At 36.0% G+C, this 22,774-nt stretch overlaps 1 protein-coding gene across 4 annotated transcripts in view; it reads left to right on the top strand.

Annotated features, from left to right (window-relative positions):
- The window catches only part of trx (histone lysine N-methyltransferase trithorax), an 81,702-nt gene that overhangs the window by 22,017 nt on the left and 36,911 nt on the right, over positions 1-22,774 (top strand). For 3 of the 4 annotated variants that reach the window (XM_081758617.1, XM_081758621.1, XM_081758620.1), the window contains exons 3-6: positions 5,843-6,073; positions 10,926-11,633; positions 19,584-19,805; positions 21,516-21,681. In XM_081758617.1, coding sequence (XP_081614743.1) covers positions 5,843-6,073; positions 10,926-11,633; positions 19,584-19,805; positions 21,516-21,681 — 1,327 coding nt within the window. The remainder of the gene's footprint in view (positions 1-5,842; positions 6,074-10,925; positions 11,634-19,583; positions 19,806-21,515; positions 21,682-22,774) is intronic. The other variant, XM_081758619.1, reaches the window with a different exon arrangement.

The raw sequence follows: 22,774 nt of genomic DNA, 5'->3' as shown, positions 1-22,774 counted from the left end.
CAGACTGGAGAATTTTGTTCTATAAAACGTCAAAATTCACCACCAAAAATGTCTATAGTCGCCTTTAGATACTACCAAATCGCAAGCAAAGCACACTTTATTGCATGCATGAAAATTCGGCCTAATTCGCACCCAAATTCTTTCTTAAGAATGTTATGAAATGTTATTGTTTTGTGAAGAGAAGGCCACGAAAAAGTCACGAAATTTCATTTTGAAATTTTAGTAGACACCCTGTTGACACAGATCCTAGTGTAATGACTAGTGCGCCACTGTGAGCAGTAGACCCTATCTCATAGTCTCGATGCTGAGAAGACGCAAATATCGACGATAGTGTTCCGAAACACTTTTATTAGCATTGTGCAGAGATAGAGGTCGCCACCTGCCAGATACGATTATGTAGCTAATCTATCGAGTTGATATCCGATATGTCTGTGACATGTACTAGTCCCATGCAGTTGTAAGGTCCAGTGATCATAGATCTCAAACGCATGGGAGACCTATGGAAATGTGTTTTTCAGTACTTTAATAAGTAAATCCTGCGAAATTGGGCAATCTTGTAATCGCTTATGTTTGAAGAACCTTATTGAAATGAAATAAAATATGTTTTGCGTCCCACGGTTATGCCTTGTAGGCTAAAGAGACGGATGATTAATGAAAGTAGATTATTGTAAAATGATAGGTGGAATGCGAATATGGAATAAAACGGGAGAATCCCGAGAAAACGCACGGACACAGTTGTAGAGCACAAATTTGCGTGTCCGGGATCAGACTATGAACTTGTCACACCAGAGGTAAGGGCTGTGAGGGCTGTCGTGACCCCATGCATCATATTGAGATATGATATGTGTGCTACTATATGCTGTGAAAAAAAGAATTGTCCGTACACCTTAAACACAGTGATTCCCTCTCATACACTTAACCTCTTCAATATCCTATTTCTGTTTGAGGATCTCTTATGGCTGTTTATCCGTTGCAGTTTTGTCGGTTGACACTGAAAGGTATCTTCATCAGTAAAAACATACGTTCCGTCAAAGCGTTCTCTTCCACTCTTACACAGCACTCCTCTTCCAGGATCTGGATATGCTACTGCGATTTTTTATGGGAGATAACTGAAGATTTTCTATATTGTCGGTTCTTGGCTTAGCTTCATGGTCAATTCGTTATATGTTATTTCTTCTGAGATGTTAACATCCTACACCCTTTCTGTTGCCAAATTAAAATTATGTAAGCGGATCGCCAGATTTGGTGTCAACTGTTGATTATTTCTCTTAAGCGTACATACAACTCTCTCTTCCTACCTGAGCATCTTTCAAATCCTATAAAAGAAGGAAGGATCTAGGCTTTATAATCGTCCCCTCTATATTGTGCAAGAGTCTGATAGAGTATATATGCAGGATAACTTTTTATGATAGATTTATGTGGCTCCCTTTAAGCAAATGGTTATCCATTTTTTGATGTAGTAAGCGCTAACAAGAGTTTGAGCATTGCAGAGAAGAATCTAATCGGCATTTTATCTGTTCAAATTTGCATTCTTTTGTATAGGATAGTTTGATCATAGCTTTTAGATGGCACATCATATACTCAGGCATATATGGTGGTACTTTATTTCTCAGTTTTGTGCGGAAATACCATCTGTAATTTATGAAAAATGACTTGACCATTGACCAATTCGTTGCGGTAGCAGTAACTAAAGAAGATGAACCCACAAAATGCCTGATCGCTGGTATCACTAATTTTCTCACACTTGACACTACTCTCGTTTTGAGAAGGTGTGTCTGCCTTTTTTGTGTACTTTGAGAAATTTTATTTGATACGCGATTTCGTGATTAATAGGGGAAAGAATGAAGATACACGATAATTTTATAGGATTCTCTTGGAGTATGTAATATAATTATTGAATAGTGTAAAGTGATCAAACTGGGGTATAGTGATAGTATTGAGTTTTACTAGTAGCAACGCTAAAAGTGCTTTTATTCATGTCAGGACCGTAGATATTCAATGCATGAATAGAAATAATGAGATAATAGTACCGATTAAGCTGCGCAGTTTCAATTTAAATAGCTTATGACCAAATGTTCAAACTAATACTCCTTAATTTTGTGTAAAGGGGCCTGGGGCGAAATATATATGTAACTGGAATCAGGTTTGAACCTTTTAGTACTGTAGCCATTTGATTACGGGAAGCCTTCTGCATGAAGTTACTCCTGTTCTTTGAAATACACACATGGAAGTCCTAATAAGCGTTCAAATAATAGTAAAATGTTAGTGTAACGTAAATTATTGTAGTACAATCGCTGGCAAAAGTAGTTCTTTATTATTTTTTTTAAAAAACTTATCATCCTGTCTATTATCTTGATTAGCACTTAAGGCATATACTAATCAGTATGTAAATTACCTAAAAACTATGAAATTGTATTCTTTGAAATTTTTGTAAAAGAACGAAAAAAAAAAAAATGTTGTAACCTCAGTTAACGCAAAAATCTCTTAGCTTTCAATATTTTCTAATTGAATTAGCAAATATTGAAATATTGTTAGGCGAGAAACCGTTATAGTGGAAGTGACTGCCTGAATATTATGTCATTGTAAATTACCTTTTAGTATCAAAGAGAGAGTTTTAATTTTGTAGAGTCTGGTTTTCTTGAAATATTCTTGTTCTGGTGAAATGTGTGAAAGCTTTAGTAGCACTTGTATTTTCTTAAGTTAGAAATTACTAAATAGTTTTGTCTTCCGAATATTAAATTTAAACAATATTGTTCATTATCATTACTGTTTGTATAGTATGTACTGGAACTCATTCGAGATCTATTGTGTAATTTTCGTACCTATTTTTGCCGTAGTTTGTAAACTTGTATTCATTTAGATTTGTATGTGCATTTTTGTGTTAGTTATTTTAGTTAAATTTCTAGATTTGATTTGAATTTATTGCCATATACTTTTATGTGAAGTAGTGATATAGTTTCGTTTTTTCTGATTGTGCAAAATGAAGCCTCGTTAGTATTAATTGTGTTAATTACATAGAATTTAGTAATCTGAGTTACATTTCGTATATGTGATACATGTCCAGAGTGGTAGGTCTGAGGGATAGGAATGTTGAGAAGAAAATTTTACGTTATAGGCTGTCGAATAATTTGAAGCTTAAAAAATACAAAACGATAACTAGTGTGCTGTATGGTTGCAAAACATCGTTGCTTACTTTCAGGGAAGAACATAGACTAAAAGTAGTTGAAAATAAATCCTGAGGCGAATACTCGGATCCAAGAGGGGCGGGAATGGGTAATGGCGGAATCTTCAAAATGAGGACGTACATAATTTATACCGTTCACCTAACATTGTTAGGATCATTGAATCCAGGAAGCTCAGGTTGGCAGGTCATGTAGCCAGAACGGAAGAAAGCAGGACCGCTTTCAAAATTTAACGGGAAACTTAGTTGGAAAAAAGACTTAGGTGCAGATGGGTGGACACTATCGATATAATTCTTGATAAAATAGGAACATTGAGTAGAAACAGGATCCAGTTGGCTAAGGACAGAAGTCAATGGAGAGCTTTTATGAATACGGCACGGAACCGGTTCCATAGGCCATAGAGTGAGTGAGTTATAGATTGGTTAAAGAGTCATTCAGGGAAACATTGAATCGGGAATATAAATAAAATTCACATTAAAGCAAGGTTAAATTCCTGCATGTAAGAATTAACAACCTCGCTTGGTGAAATGCTTGCTTTTGGCTCTTTTGATGCGAAAGACTGGTTTGATTTCCAGTTGGGAGTACCTATTTAGGTTCCTATGTCATATTCTTGGGTACCTACCGAGAAGGAACATTAATATACAGACCTGTTACACGTTAGTAATTGTTACAATAAACATATTGTTTTGCTCAGCGAGTAGTTTATATCAGGTCGAAGAAAAATGTATATTAAATGGAATATTTTGATGAATAAAATTTTAACAAAACAGTATATTCATTGTTAGTACTGTGTCTATTCTTTTAGTAGAAAATGGCTCTTACAAAAAAGTAAATAGTGTGATTTAAAGATTTTATAGATGATAGGTAGGTCCTAGGGTTTTTAGAAAAGAAAAAAGTACATATAGAACAAAGCTTGGTGTGAATTCAAGGCTACTGTGTTTCCTTTAGCAGTTCATGTTTTCCAAGAACAGTTTAGAAATTATGTACAGTATTAGGGGCACTGAATTTTCACACTATAGACTGGAAGGTTTCGCTTTCTACTTTTCCGTTTTGCAGCATTTACAAAATAAAATTTAATTTATATTGCCATATTATTCTTGGTTGTTATCAAGTGTAAAGAAAAAAAAAAAAAAAACTTATCTGGAAATATACAAAGTGATGTTCTACATTTATGTGAACATTCGTTTAATTAAAACCACTTCTGTTACGTGTTAAAGATGAGAATAAGTTCGATCTAACCTCAAACGATCCTGCAACTGCGTAAAACATGTTAGGAACAAAATTAAATTAACTTCTTATTCAAGCGTATCGGAACATCTGTGAAAATAACCATCAGATGCACTGTACACAGATAATGAAAATATTATCTTACTTCAAGCGTTTTCATTAGAACTATACTTTAGTTTAATTGTTGATCTTGGCAATATGAATAATAGCTGGATAAAGTGCAAGTGATTCATACATTAAAGTTTTCTCCAAAAATGTTTAAAATTGGCTCTGAAATATTCAGAAACTTAATCATTCAAAAATTTATTCCATATGACAAGACGAAAGTATACATCAGATAAATCATTGACAACTTTCATTTAGTAAAAATAATAGTTTTGTGGTACCAAATTAATGTGGGGGATATTATTGTTATTATTACAGGCAATTAAAGTTCAGTAAACGATACGAAAATACAGGGAGATTAGTAAAACCGCCTAATCTCCAATAGTATTATAATAGTTTCACGGTGTGCGTAAAATATAAATAATTGTTTTTATATTGCACTTGCCGTATCCTGTGAACATTGCTAGGTATTAAGGGAAATGTATACTTGCTTTTCACTTTCAAAGACTCGAAGAACTGAACAACGAAAATCTTAGAATTATGCAACAGCAGTTTATTTCTACGGAGGAGGATTGTTTGAAATATTATACGTGAGACAACTAAATTTGCCGGTGAATTGAACATTTTCGAAGCATTCTCCTCTGTATTATCTAATGCAAAATTCACGCTTTTGAATATTGCTTTTTGTTGAGACGATTCACACTTTTGTTGCCGATTGTACTAACCAAATAAGTCTTAAAAAGAAAGACGATCTGCTCTTAATAATGAGATGTAAGGTAAACTATATGGATTGTTAGAGCCGTTCTATTTCAAATGTTCCCCTGCTGGCGCTTCTGTCGATGTGTTTTTCCCGTGCATCCTAGAAGGAGGGACAAGTAGCTGTGGTCGACACCTTTCAATAGTTGGATGCGAACAGGATTGCCACACTCAATTTTTTCACCGGCATCGCTGTGCACTGTCTTGTTAGCCATTCTAAGTAGCATGCGATCTTCACTCAGCAAGATCACACGACTGAATGAGAAATTGACAACAGAGCTGAGGTCATTCACTTCTTTCCCCAAAGCAAAAGGAGGGTTTCCTCCGTAAGAGGTTGGCGTGAGTGGGGCCGAAATATGTTTAACATATTTTCCGAGGGCACACTTGAATTAAAAAGGCTCTAACTTTTTCATTGGTATGCTTATCTAAAGTAATAAGGTAGTGAAGTATTCGTTAAGTTCAAGTTTATTTTTAGGTAACTCAGTAACAAATTATTGGTGTAGCTAGCAATCGACAGCTACAGCATGCATTTGAACATGAATTTTACATGAAAAATGTTCTCTCTTCCCCAGTTCCTGTAGTCAAGGAGCATCCAGAAGCCAGTACCGAAAACAAGACTTCTATTACTTGTGGTGTGTGCGGTGCTGTCAGGTACTACACACACGTAAAGCAAACTCGTAAATTTCAGATTCAAAGCTGTGAGTCATGTAGGAAGCTTATAGCAAGATGTATCAGGGCAGTTAGAAGCAATAGCAATGGTCCTAGTGCGAGGTTTTTATCATCCTTTGTATGCTCAGGGAAAGGTGAGTTCTTTTTCGTTATATTTAATGTTAATTTACAATATATTGTGCCTGTAAACTGTAGTTAAATATCATAAGATTTTACACTCTAGTTACGTTAAGAATCTGTAATATGTATTATTGTCTACAACGGTAGTAATAATCCTGCATATAAAGTTGATAGGCATTATTCATATTTTTTCCCCTCATTTATACTTACGTTATTTGTTCTCATCATCATGGGAAAACAACTGGACAGTTTCAAATGAATTTTGGAACATAGCCGTTAGCTCGAGCCGGGTATTCATTATGTGATTTAAAATGTATATCCTAGGGGGGTGGAGTGTGAATTCAAAATTTATGCTAAAAAATCAGGCTATCCCATGAGCCTCTCAGTTAGGCAGATGAAACTTCATATATATATATTATTAAGATCAGTTTATTCGTGTTTGAGAGTTTCCGAAAATCCCGCATCTAAATGGGGGAAATTTTTATATTTTAATTTCTCATTTTGTATTCATAGAAAAGGCGAAAATTGTAAAACAGTTAACTGTTTAAAATAAGTTTTTGAAGTTAGCTCTCGGGTAGACCTGGGTTTGGGTGTTTATCATTTGATTTCGATTGAGATACGCATCCGAAGGGGGAAAGGTTATACTTTTCAAATATTCCTGTTATTACTGTGTGAAGAATGGGTATTTTAGCTATTAATAACAATATAATCATTATGTATTATAAATTACTATTTACATCTACTTTTCATTTTATTTTCATTTTCATCTTTTCCATACTTTTAATTTTCTCTATCACTTCTCTATCGTAGCTCTTTCTTTGTATGTAGCTAGTATCTTATTTTTGTTTTCCACATTAGAACGGTTTTTCGAGATTTCTCTAAAGTTTTTTTTTTTTTTTTTCGAGTCCTGCTGTCTTCAAGTGTTTTTTTTTTTTTTTTTTTATTTCTTTCTTTCCCTTGATATATAATTCCACTTTAACCTGGCCGAATATTCTCTATGGTTACATTTAATATGGCTGGCTGTGTTCTTTTTGTCGCGAGTTCGATTTTTAGCGGGGCCCAAAGCCGAATAGTTTTAGATTTCATTTTTAGATGATAGGCCCCATGTCGTATGGTATTGGTTCAGGAAAGGCGCATTAAATTTCAATAAATTAATTATATATGACTGATAGCAACAAACTATAAGTTTTGTCTAATATTTTTTTTCATCGTTTTTGACTCATCTCTATACTATGACAATCCATTCCAGATTCGTCTCAAGAGCTAGATGTTTATATTCAATGGCTTGATTGTTTCTTTTACAACTATATCATAACTGTTCTTAATTTTGATTTTCATGCACGCACATTTCTTTGTTTAGTCATAAAAAAAAACATATATTATATTCAGTCGAAATTATGCCTCATTAGTGCAGGAAGACGAGAAGCTCACAGACACATTGTTCCTCAAAACACGTGACTAGAGATTCAGTCGCACCCTTCACACCAGAGGTGAGCGTTCGTTCTTCCATTGGCCATTGGACGTTTTACAAGTTATCTTGATCTGCTATAATGTAAGATTATATGTAAATTCGGTACAACGTACTTTTTGTGTTGTCTGTAATCGAAACAGTATCATATATGTAGTCTTCATGTACAAGTGAAACTAAATCGTACCTAATGGTACTTTTCCACTTGTTCAAAGAAATAATGTAGTAATAATGATAAAAAGCTGTCAATAAATGTTATATCTCTAAAAAAAAATCCGTGCATTATATAAAAGTAACCAAGAAAGTTCTGTCACTTTTTGTGGAGGCCTGTGTTCCATTGACCCTCACACCGTGAGTTGAATGCGAATGGAGATAAGGCGAAGCTCAGTTGTTGGTATATCCAACATACTATCTGGTTGTGGCAGTTCACTTATACCGTGAACTTGCGTAAGGACAGAGTGAACATGTGACTTCCACATAGCGTTATAAGGGCGTGTGTGCTGAACGAGTTCAAACCGGGGTCAAACGCCGCTGGAGCGGGGCGAAAGATATGCCAGGCCTATAGTGAGCGTGTCGTGACTACGCGGGCAGTGCAGCGATGGTTTAACAAGTTTATGGACATTGACGAAACATTCGAAGACGCTGCACGTGCTGGAAGACCAACACATGTACAAAATGCATATCTTGAGGCGAACAGTGGCCAGACATGTGAGGAACTGGGACTACAATTCAGTGAGTGGAGAAACCATTCGGCAGTACCTCCATCAACTTGGGAAGCACTAAAAGTTGGGTCGATGGGTCCCACATGATTTAACTCCGGGCCAGAAGGAAACTCGAGCAGACACCTGTTTCTTTACTGTCTTGTCTGAGGAAGGAGCCATTTCTGGACAGAGTGTTTGAAATATGATCAGAAGTGGGTCCTCTACGAAGCTTCACGGCGCCATCATCATTGGTTAGCATCCATGAACGGGTTCCAGAACAGCCGAAACCAGCACTGCACCAGAAGAAGATGGTCCTGTGAGTTTGGTGGACGGCTCGCGGTATCGTGCATCGTGCATCGGGAACTGTTACCAGCTGGTCAGAGCTTCAGCACAACTGAGTACTGTCAGCAGTTGAGCCGTGTTCAAGAAAAACTTAAAACTCTGGAGCCCGCACTTCTGAATCGCAAATGGGTCCTTCTGTTATAAGACAACGCTAAGCCCCAATTAGCTAGGATGACTCGAGATACCGTTCTCCGCCTTGGATAGGAGACACGACTGCATCCGCCATACGCTCCGAACATTGCACTGTCCGATTATCACCTGTTCCATTCCTTGGACGATCATCTTAGAGGACGCCAGTTCAAATTCCTAGTAGAAGTGCAAAATGCACTTCATACTTCCTTCGCTTCACGGCCTACCAAGCTCTACCGCGATGGAACCCATGGCTTTCTAGAACGTTAGTATAAGGTCGTCGATGCTGATGGGGATATTTTTGATATTCCAGTCACGTCTTGGGTGACATATCAATGTTCGAAAGTGGTGGGTGAAAAAGCGACAACTTTCTTGATTACCTTTATAGCTTAAAAAAATGAATGGACGCATATATGAATAATGAACAAACTTATCTAATGTAGTATTAGTGGCACTTAATTAAATAATTAAAAAAAAAAAAAAAAAAAAAAATTACAAAAGTTCTTACATTGATTGTTATACGCAAAGGCTGCTACAGACATTCCAAGCTCCCAAACCTGTGCTTATAACGAGGGTTATATTGACTCAGTGACAGAGTTCACCTGTGGTGCGAGGGGTCCCTGGCCATTCCTCCCTCATTTTTATTCTACCAATCTTTCATAAATATTCACTTGCATTTATCATCCGTATCATTTAGCCTAAAAATCATATACGTGAGACGTTAAACAGAAAATGTAATTTCTGTTATTTGTGTGTGTATACAGGCTGTTGGAAACTATGTGACGAATTTGTAAGGTGATGGAGACCACCAAAATAAAGATTTATTGCCATAGAATGTGATTCCAGAAATGCAGCTTTTAATTGCTGGTAACGAAGATAGTTGAAAAGGTCACATACAATGTAACAAATTATTCATGTTTTATATGTTCGAACAAGCGACTACTAGCAGAACCACCAGAAGTGTCTCGTTTAAACCGTAGTAGATTCTTTTTCATTCCTTATCTCCACTATTTTTAATTTTGATAACCGCTGACAACGGGATGAAACGTCAGTGTCCGCAGGAAGCTTCATCAGCATGTATCGCGGCACGAATGCCGACCTTGCAAACATGCATTCGATATGAGGCTTCAAATGGGAACAGCTGAGCTACTTAACGGTTGTACGAGGAACGCTTCCGTAATAGACAACTGCTGAATCGATATACATTCAAACGTGTGTTCCGGCAGCTTTGCGAAAGTGGATCTTTTCGATACTATCAGACAAGATGTGGGGCGGCCATAAATGGCCAGAACAGATGCACGAAAGCCATTGTCCGTGGCTTGGGTCTGTGAGGCATTTTACATGAAGATTGAGTGTTCTCTTTCCATTTACAGCATGTACAGGCGTTAGGATTTGAAGGCAATCCTCACCGTTTATACCTCAACAGACTGCCCTATAATCTGACTTTCCTGTATACATATTATTCACGATGAAGTTAATTCATGTGTGAGTGCATGAAAATCTGCATGCGACACCGCTACATATCTGTCAATAAAGTCTAGATTAATGTGTTAACAGGGACAGTGCATGATTACTTGATTGGACCATATATTCTACTTTGCCGCTTGAATGGGTACACGTACAATATCTTGCTGCAGAATAATATACTGGAATTGCTTTCCAACGTTCCTGAGTTCATTCGAAGACGAACCTCGTTCCAGTATGAAGGTGCACCTGCCCACTTTGTCGATCATATTTGGATCCACTGAACGCTACGTATCCGCATCATTGGTTGGTCGAGGGGTGCCTGGTTCTTTGACCACCATGATTATCTCATCCGAGCAAGATCTCGTAGCCAGACTCAGTGGTGCAGCTGGATAGGTTTGAAACGTTTGGAATTATTAAATATTTACGGCAGCCCTGCGCCGACAATATGAGGCTAGTTATCACGTTAGTGGTCGCTCTTTCGGGTATCTTCCGTACAAACAGGACAATATAATAATAATAATAAAGATTGTTGCATTGCATGTTGCCTGCGCTTTGTTTTACCTTTGCCATCATTAATTAAATGCGGTATTTTTGGACACATTCTGTGGCAATAAGTGTTCGTTTTGATGTCCTTTGTCACCCTTACAGTTTGACCAGATAGTTTTCGAATACCCTGTATGTTGTGCTGTCAGAATTTTTATATAATTAGTTTGAATGAATTAATAAACTTCCCCTTAACATGCTACATTATTTTTTTAGGTATGTGCATCCTTCCCACTGGAAAATATTCTGGTCTAGCTAGTAGCAGCAATTCTTCATATAGGAATCCCTATTGCCGTGTGTGTAGGTTAAGATTATGTCTAGAAACGTATAGTATTCCCAAAACACTTAGAAAGCAACTCGCCAGATTTCTTCCAGAGGACGTTCGTAAAACGATAGTAACGGACATGGAAACTGAGCAAGTGGTAATGAAAAGACGAAAGAACCGGGGTCGACCGAAACTAGAACAAAGCAGTGTTGATGACGGGAAAACGACGTCAGTTACGAATAGTGTCTCGGATGACGGTGAGGATGTAATCCTTCAAAAGCTTCCGCATGGGTGGCTGAAGAAAATCGTGTGGTTAGACAACAGTGAGAAACATTGGGGCGTGTATCTTGTTAGTCCGAATGGGAGGAAGTTTTCAAGTCGAAGTGAGGTAATGGCTTACGTGGAGGAGGCCAAGATACCGTATTGTGACAGTTACCATAACTTCCTTGTACCATCGTATTTGGACAGAATGGTGTTTCATCAGGAAGTGGAAGATGGCTGCTTCAATGGGATGCTAAAAGATTACAGTAGGTTCAAAAGAATGAGAAAAAATCTACGAAAAGATGGAGATGCATGCGAATCGACCGCAAGGCATACAAAGATTCGAGCAGCTCAGCGATTAAAGAAGAAGGCAACAAAGCAATATGTTAAAATTAGAGGTAGGCCTAGTTACTATTGTTTAGATATAATTATCTTAAATTTAACATTGGATTTGTATTTGGTTAACTTTGAACATTTTGTTTTTATTGTACTTCTCTGTTACGAAAGAAAATTTCTCACGCAGCTCTCGACAGACATGCCTGTCTTCGATACACATGGTCACAAGTTCGATTCTTAGTTATAGAATGTTTGGTGTTGACCCAGTATTGCAAAGGATTAGAAATAATTGCTAAGCTCCTAGAAAATTAAGAAATAGCGAAAGCCAGAAATAGCAGCTGTGAAAGTCAATGTGGCTACTATATCACTCAACTAAGAAGTCATGTGACCGACCGAAGCTATAATGCCATGGTTTTAATATATCCCCTTTATTTATTTTCTCTCTGATCACTCGGATTAGCCGAAGATGTATCTTGCGCGTAAATCGAAAACAGTCGCATAACTACTTAACTTCGTAACGGGAGAAGTTATTTTACCTACATAGTTCACTCAGGTCTTTTATTTCGAATCTGTGTGTTAAAAGCTGTCCTCTAGATACAGTATCCATATAATTCTGGATATTTCGTTGTAGTCACTCCTATAAGAAACGCAGATATTTCTGAAACATGACAAAATTTTCAGATTGGAGGGACAAGTGCATCAGATTAAAATATAGAAGAAGGAACATCGGTAGTGAATTTCAACAAAAGAGATCAAATATCGGTTTCAGATCTATCAAAATATCGGTTCATTTTCTAAATAAAATCATTTAAATCTCTGAATATGATCGACTTGACCGGGCCTGTTATCATAATTTTATACATCAGCCAAGAGATCAAGAGCTTTTACAAAGGATTGTTATGTGATTATTGTTGAACTTTTGACACTTATGCGTTACTATTGCTGATGTTTCGTTTTTTCTTATAACTACGTTATTATAGTTCTAATATATTGTTTGGTAATTTCTGTAGGAACTTAAATTTGTGACAGTACGTGTTTCTTGTCAATTTTTCGAGAAAAGATCCGTTTAAACTTATGAGCTTATCCCTTTAATTGGGTTTTCACAGTAATATTTTCGTAAGTTATAGTAAACACTGTTGAACAGAGTGCTGGATATTCTATAGTAACAGCAGATAAAAAGCGCAACATCGGATAAAATACATATAATCATTTTTGTACTTTTTAACAACTAGAAATATTTATTTAAAAACAATATGAAATACAAAATACTATTGATAATATATAATTAAACTGCTATTGTTCTTTATCAAGCTCTACTATCCTTTGTTTGTGATTATTTTTCCATTTGTTGCTAAGTATATGTGATAAAATACGACAGTAAGACTTGAAAGTATCTTCTATTGACTTAAAAGTTAAGAAATTGAGTCAGTTCTATTCCAATATGTATCTGTTTTTAATACAATAAAAATTCCCGATTATGTAGCATACATTAGGCCCTACACACACATTTAATACTGGAATTAATCTTAAAATTGATCAAGAACCACTCTTAGATTTCAATATAGTAATTTTTCATATTAAATAAAATTATACTTTAATAATTTTAATTAATTGTTTCTTTAAAGGTTTGTCAAATAATAATAATAATAATAATAATAATAATAATAATAATAATAATAGTAAACTTGGAACAGCGTTTACGTCTTACTCGGTAATTGTACACAACAAAATTGCTTCAATAAGTAACTCAGTGATCTTGCACTTCCTCGTATCGAAATAAAAATTGTATTATTAAACAACAGTACACGTAATCCTATTAAGCGATTTTTACATAATGTCGCAACAAATTACCATACAGTATAAAGAAGTTAAAGAATGAAATTATCACCTTGATCTGTAATTTTCTTTTTCTTGGATATATTTAGTTTGCACAAATGCTGTAGACATTCTCAGAAGTATATTGAGAAGAACGAAGTAATCATTGGTACAATACAAATTATACCGAATGAAGTCGATCATGTCAGAGAATGTTAAATTCACTCTCATGGTTTATTATTATTATTATTATTATTATTATTATTATTATTATTATTATTATTATTATTATTATTATTATTATTATTATTATTATTAATAATAATAATAATAATAATAATAATAATAATAATATTATTATTTACAAGAAGATAGAGAAATTTGAGCGAAGCAGCTATAGAACACTTTCCAGAGATGCTTGTAGCGTTAAAATGAAAACTATGGATATTACCTAATAATATAAAAAGTTTAATGGAAATCTTTAAAATCACTCAAAGAAAATAGATTATGATTTTAAGCATGGGTAAAAGTAATTCTACTATGAGAAGTAGTCGCATAATTATGTATGAAAAGTGGTGAAATTGAAGCAGATATTAACTCTTCGACCTAAAGCTCCCACGCAAATTATTCACTTTAGTTTGAATTCCGCAATGAAATTAAGTCATTCCTTTAGTGTAGCTAATAGATGACGATCAATTAGAGTGTGCCACCATAATTGTATGGACTTCTAAAATTCCACACTAACCAAATATCTGACGACATTAAATCCATCGTGGGCAATATACAAAACATCATGTTAAGAATTTCAAGGAATCCGTTACAATTCTATCTTGATAATTAATGAAAATTCTTAATAATTATGCGAGCTCCGTATTCACCAAAAGCCTTCTTTAAAACATCTATGCTCAGTTGGAGCTTTAAACAAAATATAAACTTGTGTCCAGAAGTTATGCGACACAATGTTAAAATTATACTCAAATGAAAACGAGGACCGATGTTAATCTGTGGGAGAGAGACACAGACATTATATAGATCAAATGACGCAGAAATCCAGCAAGTAGTGACTAAGATACCTATCTTGTGTAGATTCATCCTGTCTATTGTACATCAGTCGCGCTTGATATCGCTAGAACGTACAGTATGAGATGTGATCACCACAAACTGGTATATAGGCTGCATAGCGTGTTCCTGTACTGTAAATAAGATTATCCCAGCAGCTCCTGGGGTCATGCATCCCACTTGCGCAGGCACGTGTCAGAGGTCATTCAGAATCCGGGGTTTGGAATTCAGATTGCAATCCGAAACATGGGTGGCAATTCCGAACACTGGCATCCTCGTGTTCTAAATGTTCTTTCGCCACCTATGCCTTGTGTGGATGGGCACTATCGTTCATTAAACGAAACCTAGAGCCATATGCATAAGGAAGAGTCACATCATTGTATCATAACGTCCTGATAGGTCGCATCCGTTACAGTACTTTGCAGGAACATATGCCCCTAACATGATGTCAGCTTTTCTTCATGTCGATGTTTTTATTAGAAACTTTCTTTCGAATGTCTTCGCCTGAGTGGATTTTACATCTTGTTTGCATTTGTTTTCGCTTGTTATTTTACTTCTTAGGCAAGAGAATGCGTGCACATCTTCTATCAGGTCATGCCCTATTTTGATCTTTCATATTTCTTGCTATTTCTTTCCTTGTGTATTTCATAACTTCATTTTATTAATCGTCATATTAAAATTGCTACGAAGCTCTGTTGCATTCCATTTAGACTTGCCTTTAATTTTTTCTCAATGCCAACAGCACGACATTGCCCGCAAATATAAGCGTGTGTTTTTTTGTCCGTGAATAGTTATTCATAAGCTCTAAATGTGTCCTTGATTTTTTTTATTGCTTCTTCAGTATGCAGATTAAACAAAATTGGTGACAATGAGCGTTTGTGCGCATTCTTTTTTTAGGTGTTACGTAATAATAAGATTTTTCCGTTAGTCCTGTGTCCGTTTTTCACTTGTCAGCATGTATTTTGTGTACATTCTTTGTAGATCGATTTCGCTACATATTATCAGGGAGCAACTCGTTTTCTCGGACCGATCTTGATATCATCTGCCATTTGAGTGTTAATTCTTCGTTATCTATTGTTCTAATCGCGTACTCGAAAAAGCTAAAAAATTAATGGAGATAAGGCATCTCACAGCTTCAGGTCGTACAACATTTGTTTCAGTTTATTATTTTTTAGTATATATAAATGTGTTCAGCAATTTCATGAATTCCTTGGGAATCCCAGATTCAGGTTTTCTTAAAATCTAAGAATATTTGGTAAATTATACCGTCATATTCCGTTTTTCTTAAGACTTCCAAACTATGCTATACGTATTTTAGAGAACGACTCTGTCATCGTCCATCTGTTGACAGGTATCAAGTCAAGTTAAAACAATTAGCGAGAAAATTGTTCTTGATAATGGATTTAACGTCCCAAGAATAGATATCTACTGTCTTATCTCTGTTGGAATCGAAAATGCAAGATTGAATTCATATAATTTTGTAATGCACTGTAGCAGGGATTTACGCAGGAGGTAGGTCGTGGAGGTCCGGAATCGTCCCTTACCCCCGAAATAACGACCTTTCTGTAAATTTAACCCTATATTAGAGGTGCTTTTGTACAAATTTTAATATAATTTGGACCTCCATGCCAAAAGCTTTGAACCATCCCGAAATTCTGAGTCCTTTCCTATACTGTAGTTTCATAATACGAAGCGAAAGTCACTGGATTTCCTTAGATATCTGTTAGATACGAAATAGCTGTTCCAACGTTGATCTATTTCGTCTGAAACCACTTTATTCTACGTAAGTTGATGTTTGTTCAAGAAGAACGACGGATGATATCTTGTAATATATTGGCAACAAGTAGGTTGGTTGGGGAGAAACGTCCCTTCCCAACACCGAGGCTATACTAGACAGGGACCTACAGTTAAAGATGGAATCCGAACCACCGTAATGTGTTCAAATTTAAGGCTCTCGCACCGGAACACCGTGCACAAAAGGATCGTGTGCTAGCCATTAGACAGCATAGAAGGCTGTATTGGGAGTAGACATATTTATTGATAATTACGTACTATTGTTTAGTTCTTTCTAAGTACAAGCACTGTTATAGACCTCCTCAATTTCTTAGGATTTACCTGTTCCTGCTTATATGCGAAGGTGATTCAGAAAGTAATGCCTCCCCAAGGTAATACCTTTGTATTTGACAGATAGCAGCGATACATGTATCAGTGGGAAGCAACAAATGGTGGCATCAGTTACAAATGGTGGCATCATTTTTCGACATAGTACCCATTATGGGCAACACACTTGCACCAACGCGAAACAAGGTTTTTCATGCCGTCGGTGAAGAATTGTGGTGGCTGCTGGCAACACCATTGCCGAACTACTGCTTCTACCTCTGCGTCACAAGTGTAGCGTTGGCCCTTAAGGTGAACCTTAAGTTTGGGGAAGAGCCAAAAGACGCAGGGCACAAGATCCGGACTATAGGCAGGGTAAGGCAGAATGTCAACACTTTTCCCAGCAGACGGGACAACTTTTAATTTTTTTGGCGGAGGAGAGGATGTGTGGCAGTACTCCATCGATTGACCCTTAGTTTCCAGGTCGTAATGGTGTATCCACGACTCGTTGCCGGCGATGAATGTTCCTGGACGCAAACCTTCCGCAGTCATAAATTAAATGATAGTCCGTTGTTTCAACCGGACGTCAGCACTGGATGCTATGAATTGCTCTATTACTCTGGAACGAGAAGATAGAAAGGTGAAACAAGAGACATTCTATAGCTTAAACATCAGTGCATTAAAGATAAACAGTTCATAATGTTTGCAGTACTATTGGCCAAGTAGTTGGCTTGGAGGCATTACTTTCTGAATCATCCCCGTAAGTTAGTTTTTGGTGTTTGTATCTCTGTCTTATCCTGTCCCGTTTGAAACCGAAAGTAATAGATTTCAGTTTCAGTATCTAAATTCTAGACCAAAAATGTCATAAGGTGGAAAGAAACATGAACAAGATTAATATAATAATAATAATAATTTAGCACTCCAAGTAAAGGATCCATCTTCACCTTTTCACCTATTAAAATCAGGTACATCTCTCACTTCCAGTTTTAAGATTAAATTCATATAATTTAGAGGCCATGTAGTTTTTTGGTTTCCCATCCTGTATTTAGTCAGTCAGGCTTCCTCTTCGTAAATCTGATTGTACCTGTAAATAAATTAGTAATACCCTTCTATTTACTGTCTTCTATTTCTTCAGTTCTGTCTGCCTTAATATTATTCAATTTTGAAAGATGCAGGTAGCTTCCTGTTTATCGTAATGTCCATGTCACTGACTTCTGATTCTGAAACTATATTAATCTCACTTGCTATTTTGTTCCTTTTAAAATTGATTGATTGGAATTAAAAAAAAAAAAAAAAGTTTGTCTAATTGTACACTAGGCCTAAGGAAGACAGTGATGGATGATAATGGTGGAATGAAGGAAGTAAACGGAAACGAGAAAACCCACGCACATTGTCTGCCACAAAGTTCATTGGACGAGAGCTGGGATCGAATCAGGAAATCCGAACACGAGAGGTTAATATCCTTTCTTTTTCAATAGTAAGGCTATTTGAGACGACACGACCGAAAATGGTGTCCTAACTACTACGTGGGGTTTTATCCGAGGGCAATACTCCCACTGGCGATTGAACCTGGCAAATATACACAGAAAGTGCGTTAAGTCAGTTGGCCACAAGGAGACACTAGTACTCGTAAATAACTTTTGCCTATGAAATAATTCTGTAGGTTCTATTTTCACTGCTTTTAGTAGATCAGTCGTTTAGAAATCATCGCAACATCGCGGGATGTATCATTGGTAGAATGCTCATTCTAGTACGTGGGATCCCTGGTTCTTTTCCAGCTGTTTTCATAAGGCTTTGGTGAATGAACACCGCATGCGTGGGTTTTGTCGGCTTTCTCCCAGTTTTTTCATGCCACCATTTCTGTCATTATCATCATCACCTCCACCTTCAGCCTCGGAGCATAATCATGGAGCTGCTTAGGTAGTAGTTTCTTATTCTTCAGCTCCTAAACGAATATTTTTTTTTTAACAATGAAGGATCATCTAAAAACAACTCTTCAGTGACGCTTTTAATTTAAAGAAAAGAAAATAATCACAAGGAGGCGTGTGTGGCAAATATGTGGGATGCGGTAACATGCAAGCACTTTTTTGGGTCTAACACTCGCGAGTGCAGTGATGCGTTCCTTACAGTTTCTGCTTCTCCGTTAAGGAATGGGGCATGAATCTTGCATAAAGCTTCCATTATTATTTGGTGAACAGTTTCCTTATTTATCCTCACGACGTCTGATATTACTTTGAGACTTGCATTTCGGGCAACGAGAAAAGCAATTGAGAAGTTTGATGCAATAAGGGCGTCTGAAACATGCATTTGGAGAAAAACAATGTTGAAAATTTAAGTAGTGTTTTTTCTTACATAAAACAATGTAATATGCAGCATTTTATTCCGATATTGAATTGAAATTTTACCAGGAGGCAAAACAATCATGGCAAAAACCACAAATGCGTTTGATGCTAAAAGGGCGTAAACTCGCTTACGCCCTTATTACATCAAACCCCATAAACCTCAACATCTCAGATGTTTCCGTTGGAGTTTTCTCTAAGCGCGCACAGAATTCGATATTTAAATTTTGCGCAATTGTCGAAATAGCGACGTGGTATTACAACACTAGTCTATACACTAGTCGTTTGCGCAAAAAGAAAATCGATTTTCTATAAATTCTTAGTTTATACTTAGCCATGCCACACTAGTGACTGGCCGAGCAGAAGATTTCTCTGTATATTCCCATGATCATATGCAAGGTTCACCACTATGAAAAACTTCTGTGCCAAAATAACTTGTCCTGAAAAAAACCAAGTCTCGTTTCCTAATTGCCGCACTGTATGTAATTTAATAAAGAAGAGTATACTAGATATTTTGTATATTTCAAGATATTCGTTATATACTTTTGTTGCACAATAAGTTTTTATGGTGCAGAAATGAACTAACTTCTTATTTGTAGAAAAGGTTGTAGAAATAATCTGCTGGTTTTAAGTACAGTATACTTCATTGATTGTATTTTGTCATTTTCATTGTATTTTTCTCATGTTCATTTTCTTTTTAAGATCCGTTTAACAAGAGGTCCATGAACAGCAATAAACCAAAGAAGGGAAATAGGGTTGAGAAAGTGAGGAAACTTAAACGAGGGTCGAAGCGTAAAAAGTGTCAACGATTGAAACTCAAAGGTCCCCGTGTGAAACATGTCTGTCGGAGTGCATCAGTTGTACTTGGACAGCCTCGCGCAACTTTTCCAACAAGTTGGGACAAGAAGAAAACTGCTGGAACAAGTACGTATATTAATAAGTAAATTCTGTAATACATAAAGAAAACCTTATTGTCAGGGCTTGAAAAATCTTGCAAGTACTTACCAGCCAAAAAATCTGCTAGCCAGACCATTTTGCAGTCACATTGTTTATAAAAGTAAGCAAAAATCAATTTGCGACACAGTAAACATATCAATATATTCTTTATTTTGTTTATTGGCATGTCTCTTACAAATAAAAAAACGAGTGACTTGAATTCACGTTTTTGATTGATCGGACTTTACTCGTCAAATGTAAAACAGTACTCGCCACTGGCGAGTGGATTTTTCAAGCCCTGCTTATCGTGCATCTGTTCGATTTGATTGTATTTTAGAGGACTCCACATTACCCTAGAGTGTTAACTCCTCCTTCCCCCATCTCAAATTTTAGTGGAACGTGGTACACAGCAATTAGAGGGAAATATAAGAACCTTTATTTTATTTTTTCACATATTACGTTAAGGAACTTGAGGTATGAACCTGTAATTTCCGAATGAAAGGCACATGCTCTGAAACCACATCTGTGTCAGTCTGTTGCACTTATTTCCAAACAAAACAAAATAAAACGTTTCTTAATTTAGGTAATGAAAATTAGATTGCTAACAGAAAACAACCAACCATGTGTTTTAATTCCCAAAGGGGAAATTGTGCGCTGTTTTGAAATATAACTACATCCATGATATACGTTTTAAAGTGAACTTTCATTCGGACAGATGTTCCATAAATTAGGATATCGTTTTATACCACCTTTTCGAATTTCTCATAAAATTTTCAGTAAGTGAGTGAATTTCAATACTTTGGTTCAATCACTTCTTTGTGTTGCGTAATTTAAGAGAAACCTATCTCTTTTCACGAATCGTTTGCGAAACCTCAAAGTATAGTAATTTTTCGGAAATGAACTATAGATAACTGGAAAAATAAAAAGTAACGTTCTTATCTATATATATAAAAGAGAACGTACAAATCCTTTGTTAGCTCATCACGCTAATACGGCTGAACCAATTTCTTTCATTTTTGGGGGGTTATTAATATTTGGACCCTAGATGGTTTTTATCATATCACTTTAATTTTCAATTACCAGTGTCTTGAGATAATTGACCATTCAAGTGTCCATAACGTACAAATCCTTTGTTAGCTCATCATAGCTAAATCTAACCGTATTTATATGCAACCCACATGACCGTGTCACTCGGCGGGTTAACATAAATGACAGGCGATATAATGTTAACATTTACTCCATTCTTCTATGGTTTTTATCATATCACTTGAAAGCGAAAAAGTAAAAATTATCTAAGTAACAAAGTTTATTGCGTTCCGGGGTGACCCCAGCGAAGCGGGGTGAACGCTGCTAGTACTTTCATATAGATAGGTACTACATTTCATAGAAATGTAAGATGGTGGATGAACAGTTGGATTTGGGCTGGATAATACAGCGTGGAATAACCCAGCTTGTAATGTGCAGTTGAAAATGATTTGTCTTAGATTATGGAATGTTGCAAAATAATATTTTACGTTAAAGAGCTGGTCATTGAACGAAACCAGAGATTGAAATTCAGAATACATACCTAGTATGGATTGTGTCAGATTTCTGTAGTAAGCTTGTGTTTTCGTATGTTGTACTTTTTGTTAGAACATTTTATAAATTGGTTTATTTTTCTATATTTCATTATTTTATTTAAAAAAATCATCTTCACAGGTGCTAAAGAAGATAAATGTAAACAATGTAAAACAGGAGATCCCAATGTTTCGAAGACAAGTAAAGATGACGTTCCGAAAGCGAAACAGAATAAAATTGATGAATCCCTAAACACAAGAACTGGCAACCATAGTAGTGATTCAGGTCCTACAAGGAAGTATAGGTGGTAAGTTTTAGTTTTAGTAACAGTTTTTATTATGAAATGTCATTATAGCAGCGGTATTTTTATCTACTCATTCTATAATATTATTATTATTATTATTATTATTATTATTATTATTATTATTATTATTATTATTATTATTATTATTATTATTTTTATTTTTATTTATTTTTTTTTTTTTTCGCACATGCACTTTATAATGGGGGATGCAGATTTCATTGCGTATTTTGTGTAGGGTTTACAATAATAGAACCACGGGACCAACACGAAAATGTGTGTATAAAGGAGATAAAACCTACATTTTTTGCGGATAACGGAATACTTTTGAAACACTGGCAAAATGTCACCATCGTGGAATTCGTTATGTTGGTTGCAAGTCAAAATTTTCAAATGGAAACATGGGCATGTGATGACATGAAAAATCACCAAAAAATACTCAGAGGCGTGATGGTAGCATTAAGTTTTTCAGCCGTGTTCTACTTACAAATTAGATTATCCCTTACTTGCAAGTGTGGTGAACAGTGGAATTGATGAAAGAATCAGCCTTCTGGCCTCAGAAAATAAGCTTAAGGGGACGACTTTCGGATTCATTGCGAACAAGCTAAATCCAGATAGGCCCAAGGATACTATAGGTAAGACAAAATTCGTGCTTACGTTGACCGCATTACCTTAACTTTCACGCCGTAGTACCCAAAGTCATGCTTCTGTATCGGGAATCCTCCGTAACCAGTATGCTGATCCCATTTGTAAATGAAAAAAGTGAGTATGATTCTGATCAATCCAATTTTCAGAATAAATGACACAGGAGGTAATGTTCAGACCCAAAATTCCCGCACAAATTGTATTCAGTGATGATACGGAAGGACTACGTGAACAGGGAAGTGAACAAATTAGTGTACGGATAAGGAAAGCTAGTGCCTGACGACTTTGCGTGCTGTAAATAAAACGAAGGGAAGGGTTATTCACCAATCAGTGCAATATTCTGTCACACTGTGTTTAGCCAGCCACACTGTTGTTGGTAGTTGAGTGTTGAACCTTGTGTCATAACAGTAAAAAAAAAAAAAAGTTACAAATCATCCTGTTACATTATTATGAT

Source organism: Thermobia domestica, chromosome 5, assembly GCF_964235325.1.
Source record: "Thermobia domestica chromosome 5, izTheDome1.hap1.1, whole genome shotgun sequence".
Classification (NCBI taxonomy): Eukaryota; Metazoa; Arthropoda; class Insecta; order Zygentoma; family Lepismatidae; genus Thermobia; species Thermobia domestica.
This window is presented reverse-complemented; position numbering and strand designations above follow the sequence as displayed.